Here is a 12,661-nt window from a genome sequence, read left to right as displayed (position 1 = left end):
CTCTATTAATCTAATAAATAGCGGACATGACGTAGGATGCGAGCGGCCAGGGGGCGTATTTTTTTAAAAAACGACCGCAAGTTTGGTTCGCTCGTTCAGACCTAGAGACGTGAACAGACCGCAAAGAGCGAACGGTTGATTTGAATAGCCACCCCTATTTTCTGGACGAGCGAGCGCTAATTGCGTCCGGCTCTGAATCAGGCCCTCAGTCCTCAGGACCCCACACAGGACATGTTTTCCAGGTCACCCAGCAGTTGCACATGTGTAGTCATTACTCACTGACACATTTTAAATGATCCACAGGTGGAGCTAATTATTTTACTTATTATGTGAGGAAACCTGGAAAACATGCACTGCTGGGGGTCCTGAGGACAGAGTTTGAGAACCTGTGCTCTAGACAAAACTTTGAACGATTTGGGCGATTCAGACAAATCGAAATGAGAAATCACCCAGTGTGTATGCACGATGCCGATGAGCGCTTCCACGGGTCATTGGTCTCATCGTCAGATCTTTTGTACATGTAGGAAGATCTGTCAATCTCGTTAACTATTCGCCGCAGATTGATCAGTGTGTACGCACTACCGTACGACCAGGCGATAGGGTTACATTATATAGTTAACAATCTTAACCATCAAACAATGTACGATATATCGTTTGGTCATTGGTTAGATTGCAGTGTGTTTGTCCGGGAGTTCCAGGGAAATCGCTGAATCATTGCATCATTTGCAAGTTGTCTAATGTGTACCCAGCTTTAGTTCTTAAACCAAATCTTCATATTTTACACACAATTACTTTTTATTTTTAACTATTTCACTTTGCTTCGGTGATCATATAAAAAGAGAATCAGTAAAAGTTAGATTTGAATTTGAGTGCACCTCAAACAGATCCCCCCCTTTTTCTCTTGTTGCATGGTGACTTGTAGATACATAGCCCCAATTTGGCCCAGCATTACCAACAAATTCCAAATAAATGTGCCACTACCATCCCCAGTGTCAGATGAAACGTGAGCCAATATTTTGCTTCGCAATCAGAATTCTACAGAAGATACATTGTTCCTAAATGTAGTTCTGTTTATGCAGAGTGTAGTGTACAGCTCCCCAGACTGGTGACACTGCTGGATGAACTCAGACAAGGCAGATGCTCCATCTGTTTCCCAAACAGTTTCCCCCACTGAAAGTACAGGGACTGCTGCCATACTGCACTGGTTGTGGTTAATGCCATGCCTGGGTGCAGTTTCTCTTTTTTAGCCAGCCCTACTGGTAAATTGGTTTGTATGCAGAACACTGGGGACTCTCACTCCAGTATAATAGGACCTGCCGTTACACAGAACCCAGGAAGGGGACTCACTACAGTATAATAGGACCTGCCGTTACACTGTATCCAGGAAGGGGACTCACTACAGTATAATAGGACCTGCCGTTACACAGAACCCAGGAAAGGGACTCTCACTCCAGTATAATAGGACCTGCCGTTACACAGAACCCAGGAAAGGGACTCTCACTCCAGTATAATAGGACCTGCCGTTACACAGAACCCAGGAAAGGGACTCACTACAGTATAATAGGACCTGCCGTTACAGAACCCAGGAAGGGGACTCTCACTCCAGTATAATAGGACCTGCCGTTACAGAACCCAGGAAGGGGACTCACTACAGTATAATAGGACCTGCCGTTACACAGAATCCAGGAAGGGGACTCACTACAGTATAATAGGACCTGCCGTTACACAGAACCCAGGAAGGGGACTCACTACAGTATAATAGGACCTGCCGTTACAGAACCCAGGAAGGGGACTCACTCCAGTATAATAGGACCTGCCGTTACACAGAACCCAGGAAGGGGACTCACTACAGTATAATAGGACCTGCCGTTACACAGAATCCAGGAAGGGGACTCACTACAGTATAATAGGACCTGCCGTTACAGAATCCAGGAAGGGGACTCACTCCAGTATAATAGGACCTGCCGTTACACAGAATCCAGGAAGGGGACTCACTACAGTATAATAGGACCTGCCGTTACACTGTATCCAGGAAGGGGACTCACTACAGTATAATAGGACCTGCCGTTACACTGTATCCAGGAAAGGGACTCACTACAGTATAATAGGACCTGCCGTTACACAGAATCCAGGAAGGGGACTCACTACAGTATAATAGGACCTGCCGTTACACAGAACCCAGGAAGGGGACTCACTACAGTATAATAGGACCTGCCGTTACACAGAATCCAGGAAGGGGACTCACTACAGTATAATAGGACCTGCCGTTACACAGAATCCAGGAAGGGGACTCACTACAGTATAATAGGACCTGCCGTTACAGAACCCAGGAAAGGGACTCTCACTCCAGTATAATAGGACCTGCCGTTACACAGAATCCAGGAAAGGGACTCACTACAGTATAATAGGACCTGCCGTTACACAGAACCCAGGAAGGGGACTCACTACAGTATAATAGGACCTGCCGTTACACAGAATCCAGGAAGGGGACTCACTACAGTATAATAGGACCTGCCGTTACAGAACCCAGGAAAGGGACTCTCACTCCAGTATAATAGGACCTGCCGTTACAGAACCCAGGAAAGGGACTCTCACTCCAGTATAATAGGACCTGCCGTTACACAGAATCCAGGAAGGGGACTCACTACAGTATAATAGGACCTGCCGTTACAGAACCCAGGAAGGGGACTCACTACAGTATAATAGGACCTGCCGTTACAGAACCCAGGAAGGGGACTCACTACAGTATAATAGGACCTGCCGTTACAGAACCCAGGAAAGGGACTCTCACTCCAGTATAATAGGACCTGCCGTTACAGAACCCAGGAAGGGGACTCACTACAGTATAATAGGACCTGCCGTTACACAGAATCCAGGAAGGGGACTCACTACAGTATAACAGGACCTGCCGTTACAGAACCCAGGAAAGGGACTCTCACTCCAGTATAACAGGACCTGCCGTTACACAGAACCCAGGAAGGGGACTCACTACAGTATAATAGGACCTGCCGTTACACAGAATCCAGGAAGGGGACTCACTACAGTATAATAGGACCTGCCGTTACAGAACCCAGGAAAGGGACTCTCACTCCAGTATAATAGGACCTGCCGTTACACAGAACCCAGGAAGGGGACTCACTACAGTATAATAGGACCTGCCGTTACACAGAATCCAGGAAGGGGACTCACTACAGTATAATAGGACCTGCCGTTACAGAACCCAGGAAAGGGACTCTCACTCCAGTATAATAGGACCTGCCGTTACACAGAACCCAGGAAGGGGACTCACTACAGTATAATAGGACCTGCCGTTACACAGAATCCAGGAAGGGGACTCACTACAGTATAATAGGACCTGCCGTTACAGAACCCAGGAAAGGGACTCTCACTCCAGTATAATAGGACCTGCCGTTAAAGAACCCAGGAAAGGGACTCACTACAGTATAATAGGACCTGCCGTTACAGAACCCAGGAAAGGGACTCTCACTACAGTATAATAGGACCTGCCGTTACAGAACCCAGGAAAGGGACTCTCACTCCAGTATAATAGGACATGCCAGGAAAGGACATAAGGCTTCATAATTAACAGCATGTCCCACATTACACATCAGAAGAGTACACACAGTCACCTGAAAGGGAATGTGCGAAGCCTGAACACTAAAAAGTTGTAAGATTTTATTGTGTTACTTTATTTTGGCTTGTGCTTAAAATAAAAATTCCTTATGCAAAAGAAAAAAAAAAAAAAAAAAAACATTTGTCACACAGTATTTACCCCTATTACATGGGATGCTGCTAAAAAATAAACATTTGTAATATATTGAACGCTGAAAATGAACATATAGATAGATTTTATTTTTATCATTTAGAAATCCTGGGGAAAGTTTACAGCAATAAGGTCTAATCATGGAACATAGTGCTGCAAATAAATGTCAAGGACATCACACAAGGATCAGCAATGACAATGATGCCTATTCTTAGTGAAACGAAAGTACTTCTATACCAGTAAAACATAGCAAAGCTAAAGTAAAGGCCAGTCACAGCCAAACCTGTGCTCACCTACCCTCAAGTTCACCACTTGCTGGGGTCTCCAATGAAAGGGGGAGGGGCTAAGAACCTCGTTTATACTCCATGTTCTTTGTAGGCTGCATCATAGTTGATTTGACCATCAGTATTCTTAGGTGCGATTCAACTGTTTTTGTGCACCCGTAGCTAGAGTCTAAATTGACAGGAGCGAATTCAATTGCCTGCGCGACCATTCCCCTGGCTGATCGTGATGGCCGCGTTCTTGCACCAAAAACGCACAAACTTTGCCACATAAAGCAGCTTTTTCCGTACAAAGCGCCAGATAAGGTGTCCAAAAGCCGGGCACGCTGCCGTTAAGGCACCAAAAGCCTGAATTAAGGTGGATTTCAGCTGACACTTCAAGAGGGTATGAGCAGAAATCTGGGATAAATGATGGGTGCCCATTTTAAATGAGTCACTTTAGAGGAGAGCAAGAAACAGTGGAATTCCTTCCCCCTTAGCGATTCGAGTGAGCACCTGCATGGAGTCCCCAACGCACATGACTGTCCCACGCCACACTCCTCTCTCCTTCCCACTCACTATGTTTGAATGGGAGATTCTCAGGGAAGAGGAATCATTACCCACGGCTTAAAACCGATCACATGCAGAGACTAGGTGGCACCAACAGAGTTAGCAGGGGCCCACAGAGGAGTGGGTACAGTTTACCAGGGTTCAAGCCTTTCTGGAGGGTCCGCTTCTGTCAGAGATGGAGCAATGCTCCCATTTCTGCGTGTACAATATGCAGAGCAGGGTATGACCACTCCCACATGATTGGCCACACCCCTTCTCCAGCACCTGACGTCTCAGCAGCCCAGGGAATTAGGCCCATTGCATTCAGTGAACCTAATGAAAGTTTGTATGTATGCATGCATTTTATATCACTGGACAACATCCAAAACTCTAATTCAGCAGTTCTCAAACTCGGTCCTCAGGACCCCACACAGGTCACGTTTTCCAGGTCACCCAGCAGGTGTACAGGTGTATTCAGTACTCACCGACACATTTTAAAACATCCACAGGTGGAGCTAATTATTTCACTTGTGAAACTGTGAGGAGACCTGGAAAACATGCACCGTTCGGGGTCCTGAGGACGGAGTTTAAGAACCTATGCTCTAATTGTTAGACTTGGGTAAAGATATCCTGTAACTTTTTAATGTAGAGAAATAGATGTGAATGTAGACATTAAGGGATTGCTGATGTACGAATAATTCTTTATTCATAAGTAATATTCTTACAGAACTCAAGCCAGCATCCGTGTATAGAGAGTACCACAGGCCAGATGGAGCCATCAGTCAACCCATCACCCCACTTGTTTGGCTACAGATACAGGTGGTATCTACTGCGCTAATCTAATAAACCGTCCAGTGTCCATTTACAGCTCCCTACTACAAGATAGCGTGTATTTCATCACAGGCATCAGACGATTCTTATACGTCTGCACAACGCCTTCCTATCAGAAGCAACCGCATTACTAACCACAGGCTGTATATTCTGACAGCAATGAATATACCTGACCTATACAAAAGGACACAATGGGGGCGATTCAATTCAGCGGGTGCAAGGAGAAATCCGACTAAAGTGCCGGCCGCAAGGCTGTTTTCCGGTTTAGCGCAATGCTAACAGCCTCACGGTCTGCACTTTAGTCAGAGAATGCCTGTTCTCACGACTAAACACCCAGGGTAAGTCGAGAGAACCGTCATTCTCCGACTTAACTGCATTCCGGAGTAAACATCGCAGTGAATTGAATAGCTCCGAGAGCTCCCTCCCAGCGCTATACAACTCCCGCTGAATTGAATTGCCCCCAATAACGTCACCCTACAAGCACATGGTCAGTAGTTTTTAAAAGCTCTTGGACAGCAGTAGACTATGGGAAGTTCACAGCTGTTAAATAAAAAACTAAGATGACAACACTTGTCCTTTAAATGCCAACGACAAATACTAAGCAGCCAACATTTCTGGCACAAAGACCTCTGTATTAAAGACGGTAATCATCTCAGAACCAGGCAAGCATACCACTTATATTTTAATACCATGAGGATTCAAATGAACATGGCTTGTAAAGGGAGAGGCCTGGGCAAAGTGATGTCTCCCCTCTAACTTATGCTGAAAGGGGTACCAGGACTTCCACCATTTAATGTGGTGTTTAATGACATTTGTAAAACAGATGTTTGTGAACTTAATGTATAATATGCCCCTAGAACTAAGAAAACAATATGCTTTACAGAGTAGTGTATACAGCAATCTGCAAATGTTGCAACATTTCGTTAATGCTGTGATATTTGCTTTATCATTGTAACTCCTGTTAATGGGCCCAGAACAACCCATTACATTATTGTGTCTCAGCAGACGCAAAATAGCAGCTAAATTGAAGAGTGCAGACAGCCTCCCATCAGCCACTGCAAAGGATTCAGAGAAACCCATGTGCATTGCTGTAGTTGACTACACAATGGACACAAACATGGCATGTTACACTGCTGCCAGGGAGCATTGTGATCATCTTTGTGCACACCCAATGCCTACATGCTGACAGAACGTTTCAGGGAAAAATGATGTCCAGGAACAGGAATTGTTTTTTCCTTCAATAAATGAGACAGATGTATTGTAGCAGGCAAGATTACGTTTTAAGGAACATATTTAGGAAAAATAAATTAAGCTAAGAATCTAAAAACACATTCAGCTGAGTTAGTATATAATAATTATTGTGCAAAAAAAAAACTAAACTATGGAAAACAACATACAAAAACAAAAAGAAGTTTCCCCCTCGTGTTTCACAATCGACATGAATGTAATTTGCATATAAAAAGACAGAACAATATGTCTGCAAAAAGACATAACACAAAGCTACTTTATAATGGAGCAAAGAATTTAAATAGATCTTCAGTTAAAAACAAGCATCTACACACCAGCCTGCCAGCCTCCACACAACAAGTGCGCGCCCGCCAGCCTCCACACAACAAGTGAATGCCCGCCAGCCTCCACACAACAAGTGCGCGCCCGCCAGCCTCCACACAACAAGTGCGCGCCCGCCAGCCTCCACACAACATGTGCTCATTTAAGAGGAAAAAAAAAAAAAATATGAGGCCAAAGACCTTAAACTTAACACGGACATGTTTAGAATAACATTGAAAAATATTTCTATGTCACCAAGTATAGAAAGGTCTTGCATGAACTCTCTATAATCAGATATATACATGTTATGGGGAAATAAGGGAAAAACAAACATTCATCCATTGCTACAAACAGCGTCCCATGCAGCTCCCGCGCACCATATTGTATAGTGGGCGGCAGGATAATGCCTCAGTTCACAATACAAAGCTGAGAAGTGAGATTCTGTCCAGGCTGAGCCACCCACCATTTATGCTGAAAAGCTGAGGAGGGTGTTAGACATATGCAAAGTTACCAAGGGGGAAAAAATGCAATTTATAGATACATAATGTATGCTTTTATGTACACAGGAGTTTCAGAATGAGGAGTTTGCACTTGCCCTCCTATGTACTATATATTCATACCACATCCATACCCTCCACCATATACTGGTGCAAGCCAGCCCTTATACACTGCATCAGGGAGAACTTCCTAATGTCACATTCACATTATCCACATGAATACAAGTGTGTGTATATCATTTACTAGTACAGCAAGTCACCCAACTTACACAGGTTCCAAAATGCAATGCTAGTACTCTCATCCGTTCACTTTAATACCAACCATCTACCAGGATCACTGTACTAGCGGATTCCTTACACGTAGCGCTATTTATAAGACGGAACGATGGTCACTGAGCGCTGGGGAACTTTTTCGTTCCCTCTTTTTTTCTGTCAATAAGCTGGCCCCTCACTGCTCTGCAACTTTTCCAAGTTAAACAGAGCAGTTTGTCTACATTTATGCTTAAAAAACAATATTAGCTTCCAGCAATCAGAGCACTTCAATGCAGAGATATATATTACCAGAAGCTGCTGCTGGCACATTGGGACAACATGCCCCCCCCCCCCCCCCCAGCTATACCCGCACTGAGCTGTAGAGGGAAATGATGTTGACCCCTCATATGATCTAAAAAAAAAAAAACTATATAATTTTTTTTTTTTTTTTTTAGGTGGCAGCACTTGCCTACAGCTTCTCCTTTAGATACAATAATCAGCAGTATATATTACAAAAATTCAAACATTAAATAGCAATAGCTAGTGTAGAGTATTGCGAGTTGGATTACAGTACTTTCCCTATATTACACTACCCCTTTAGGTGTTTGGGAGGCAGCTTATCCAGCAATATACTGATTAGGTCGATCAGTCAGTAAAATCTAAAATGGTAGAGAAAGCAGATGCGCCTAATAGTGCAATAGAGTGTGTAACAGTGTGTATAGGATACTGCTCAGACCAAACAAATAAGAAATAGTGATGCTTAGCAGTCAAAGGATTCCTGGATTAGTAAATAACCTTAATCGGATCTGCCATGTGTCTCATTTGGACATGGAATCACGGTTCCGGTATAACAATACATATGAAAGAAAAGACTCACAATAGCGTAATAAGATTAAAAATGGTGGGGCAAAGTGGCAATAATAAAGAGGGAGGGAGAGAAATATATTACACATTCTTAAATGGGGCCCATAGCTGCTGCTGACTTTCAAATGTATGTAGAGGACGCCACTATAGAAGCACACAAGAAATGATAGTCCCAATAGTGTGATATTGCACAGCAATGGATTAAGGCAGAGGTTCCCAAACTTCACCATTACAGTCCAAGTTTGAAGGATAGCCAGGCGCCCTGGTGGTTAAACCAAGTTGGCTGAGGTACTAATTAAGTCACCTGTGCTTTATCATAGATATCCATAAACTATGGACTGTAATGGCAGAGTTTAGGAACCCCTGTTCTTGCATGTGCAATTGGGCGGTATTATCACATACTGCAATGCGATTATGGGTGCTAATATTGCAGCTAGATGGCATAGACCGTGAGTATGTGATTAGTGATAAATGGGCATCTAAGGCTCATCTGTGTTCCGCTTTGTATTAGACAACCATCATCACATGGACATGTATAGGCTTCCCTATGGCATGGGGAGATAAAAGAAATTCTCCATAGTGCAATATATGTTTTATAAATATATATTTATTGCACACACACAAAAAAAAGCCATTAGAACGTACACAGAATCCATAACAAGGTGCTTATCTGTCTCAGTGAAGTCCTTGTAGTATAGTGTCCTTTAGCCAGGAATCAGCTGACAGTGCAGGTAACAATGTAAATAATCTAAGCTCACAAATGTGGCTGTAAGTGACCAGGTAGGTAAGTTCAACGCATTTCTTCCATCTGGTCCTAACCCAACACATTTCTTCCACCTGGGGACTTCTGAAGACTATTACACTAAGCCCCTGTACTGCCCTTACAGAGGCAGGCACAGCCCCATCTAGCGGCCCCCAGAGAGGCAGGCACAGCCCCATCTAGCGGCCCCCAGAGAGGCAGGCACAGCCCCATCTAGCGGCCCCCAGAGAGGCAGGCACAGCCCCATCTAGCGGCCCCCAGAGAGGCAGGCACAGCCCCATCTAGCGGCCCCCAGAGAGGCAGGCACAGCCCCATCTAGCGGCCCCCAGAGAGGCAGGCACAGCCCCATCTAGCGGCCCCCAGAGAGGCAGGCACAGCCCCATCTAGCGGCCCCCAGAGAGGCAGGCACAGCCCCATCTAGCGGCCCCCAGAGAGGCAGGCACAGCCCCATCTAGCGGCCCCCAGAGAGGCAGGCACAGCCCCATCTAGCGGCCCCCAGAGAGGCAGGCACAGCCCCATCTAGCGGCCCCCAGAGAGGCAGGCACAGCCCCATCTAGCGGCCCCCAGAGAGGCAGGCACAGCCCCATCTAGCGGCCCCCAGAGAGGCAGGCACAGCCCCATCTAGCGGCCCCCAGAGAGGCAGGCACAGCCCCATCTAGCGGCCCCCAGAGAGGGAGGCACAGCCCCATCTAGCGGCCCCCAGAGAGGGAGGCACAGCCCCATCTAGCGGCCCCCAGAGAGGGAGGCACAGCCCCATCTAGCGGCCCCCAGAGAGGGAGGCACAGACACACTGCCTGCCCCATCTGGCTGCCCTTATGTAGGGAGGGGGAGGGTGTCACAGCCCCATCTATCTGCCCCCATGGAAGGAGCACATGCACTGCCCCCATGGAGGAAAGAGAGTCACAGCCCTATCTGGCTTCCCCCATGGATGGATTGAGACACAATCTGGTCTCCCTTATGGAGGGAGGCACAGGCGCTGCCCCGTGGAGGGAGGCACAGGCGCTGAGTTTGAGGCTACCACCACAATAGTGCAGAACTTACCCTGGTCGTACTCTGGCACCACCGCCTGGTACTGCAGCCCGACCCGCATACCGCCGCCACCTGCTGGGGGAGCAGAGAGAGAAGGGGGGTAAGGCGGGGGGTGCTCATCACTCCGAGGAGGGGGAAGAGTTCGAGGCTACCACCGGGGCTGACCTACCGTGCTCATCGTCGCTGGAGGAACTGGAGCTGCCGTCCTCCCAGGAGTTGCTGCCGTTGCCATTGGGGGCCAAAGTTTTGCTGCTGGCGGCGTTGTTCCTGCCCCTCCTCTTGCCCGACACCTCTGCCCCCTTCTCGATCATGGCTGGCATCGGGGGACCGCTTTGGGGGGGGTGACGCCTGGTGGCCGGTGAGCTGAGCTCCAGCGCCCGCAGCCGCCTCCGGTGCCGTCTCCGCAGCCGAGAGAAGAGAGCGGAGAACTTTCTGTCACATCGCCGCCCGCACTGACTCCGCTCTCCACACAGCAGCCACAGCGGCCGGTGCCAACCTAACCCACTGCTCCGCCTACTCCCGCCTCTTCCCCCCTCCCATTGGCCGCCTCGCAACTTTGGAAAGCCATCTCGTCGGTCATTGGCTACCGGCCCTGTCACTCAGTCGCAGCCGGCGCTTCCGCTGGCCTGGTTCGGTTGCGCCGCAGCGGCAGCTCTCCTGTACGTGGGCTCAGGGGGTTGGGATCCCTCCGCCCCGTGATATCTGCTCTCTCTCTAATATTGTGGGCAAAGGGTTATATTCCCGTTATCTGAGCGTCTGTGTGAGCGCAACTGAATGAAAGTCACTGAGAAACCCGACAGCCATTACACACTGACGCTCTGTCACCGCTCGGGGGGACTTTGTGAGGAATAGGAAGAATTAGAAGAGTAGGGAACTACTTTACCTGACTGGGGCGGAGGGTTACATTATGTAGACTTCTTTATTCATTACATTAATATAATACTTAGCAATGAGGGGGCAATAATTAATCAGGGCTGGCCTCTATGATGTAGCTGCTAACTAATAAGTTTTAGTATATGTGGGGGTGAGACAAATATTTGCTACCACAGGTAGGGAAGGAATAATAAGCCCCCACACACTTCCCCTGTGTCATAAAAGGCAGGTCTGGGAAATGCACTCATCATCCACTATACAGAGGGAGGGGATGCAACTTGTGGAATGGTTACAGCTGGAGAATGCACCCCTCACCCTCACCAGTCACTTTTGCCAAATTATAAAATGGATATGGAACCTGCCTGGCAATAGTGGTGATTCTTTGCTGCCTAAGAGGTTCTGCAACTGCCACTACTATATTCTAGACTCCAGAGACCATGGGCGTAACTACCATAGGTGCATGGGGTGCAGCTGCTATGGGGCCCAGAGCTGAGAGGGGCCCATCTTCCTTGTCACAGCTACATGTGTTATATATATATTTTACCATTGGGTGGTACATAGGGGCCCTTACACACTTTTGCTTTGGGTCCTTCAAATACCTACTTACGCCCCTGTTAGAGATCTCTCTCTGGCTAAGGCCAATAACTGGACAATGACGACCCAAATAAATAGGAAAATGAACCCCCATTGGTCACTTTCTGCCACTCTAACCCTTTGTAACATCGTTCCCCAAATTTCTTAACTCCCGGCTGCTGATTTGGAAATATTCACCACAAAAGAGTACGGGACAGAGTAAGGGGCTGTGGGGTTCCTTGCACACAGACTTATCGCCATACAGAGGATGCACTTGCAAATATGTTAAATGAAATGGGTTATGTCACATTTGAATCACTTTTACTATTTTATCTGCTTTTTCTCCTATTCTTTGTCAGCTCCACCCTAATACACTATACAAATAATAAGGAAGCGAGGGGTCCAGCAAAAACATAGTTTAACACGACAATTGCCCTTTACCAAAAAACTTTTGGAGAAGAAAAGGACAAAAAGTTATTGCAAAGGTTCTTTTATGTTATTAACTAACTGACGAAATGTAAAATCTTTATTTGAAGTTCTAAAAACATTAATTTTCTTTCACATTTCTACAACTTTGCATCATTGAGTTTGAAATACTTTTAAAGCTATTTCATATATAAATTAATTTAATGCACATTTTGGTCTCCTCAGATAAACAGAACCTTGAATACAGAACACATTAATATGTGTTGGGTAAGTTTACTTATCTTCGGTTGGCATAACTTTGCATTGCAGTATTGTCAGCGGTGCACTTTCATTTGTTTAGCTCTATTGTTGAACAATTCCTACTAACCTTGTAATAAAGCGCATAGGACATGTTGTAACACTCTTGTGACATTTATATTGGGTGTGCTTGTAGATT

The 12,661-nt window shown here is 46.4% G+C and overlaps 1 protein-coding gene across 3 annotated transcripts in view; it reads right to left on the bottom strand.

Annotated features, from left to right (window-relative positions):
* The window catches only part of RCOR1 (REST corepressor 1), a 45,025-nt gene extending 34,176 nt beyond the window's left edge, over positions 1–10,849 (bottom strand). For 2 of the 3 annotated variants that reach the window (XM_088455552.1, XM_088455554.1), the window contains exons 1-2: positions 10,523–10,849; positions 10,366–10,428 (exon numbers count right to left, since the gene is read on the bottom strand). In XM_088455552.1, coding sequence (XP_088311678.1) covers positions 10,366–10,428; positions 10,523–10,673 — 214 coding nt within the window. In that variant the 5' untranslated portion in view covers positions 10,674–10,849. The remainder of the gene's footprint in view (positions 1–10,365; positions 10,429–10,522) is intronic. The other variant, XM_088455553.1, reaches the window with a different exon arrangement.
* Positions 10,850–12,661: the final 1,812 nt, after the last annotated feature.

This window comes from Taudactylus pleione, unplaced genomic scaffold (assembly GCF_031769625.1).
Source record: "Taudactylus pleione unplaced genomic scaffold, aTauple2 ptg000660l, whole genome shotgun sequence".
In the NCBI taxonomy this organism is placed as follows: Eukaryota; Metazoa; Chordata; class Amphibia; order Anura; family Myobatrachidae; genus Taudactylus; species Taudactylus pleione.
Note: the sequence above shows the minus strand (reverse complement) of the source record. Positions and strands in the feature narration are given on the sequence as shown.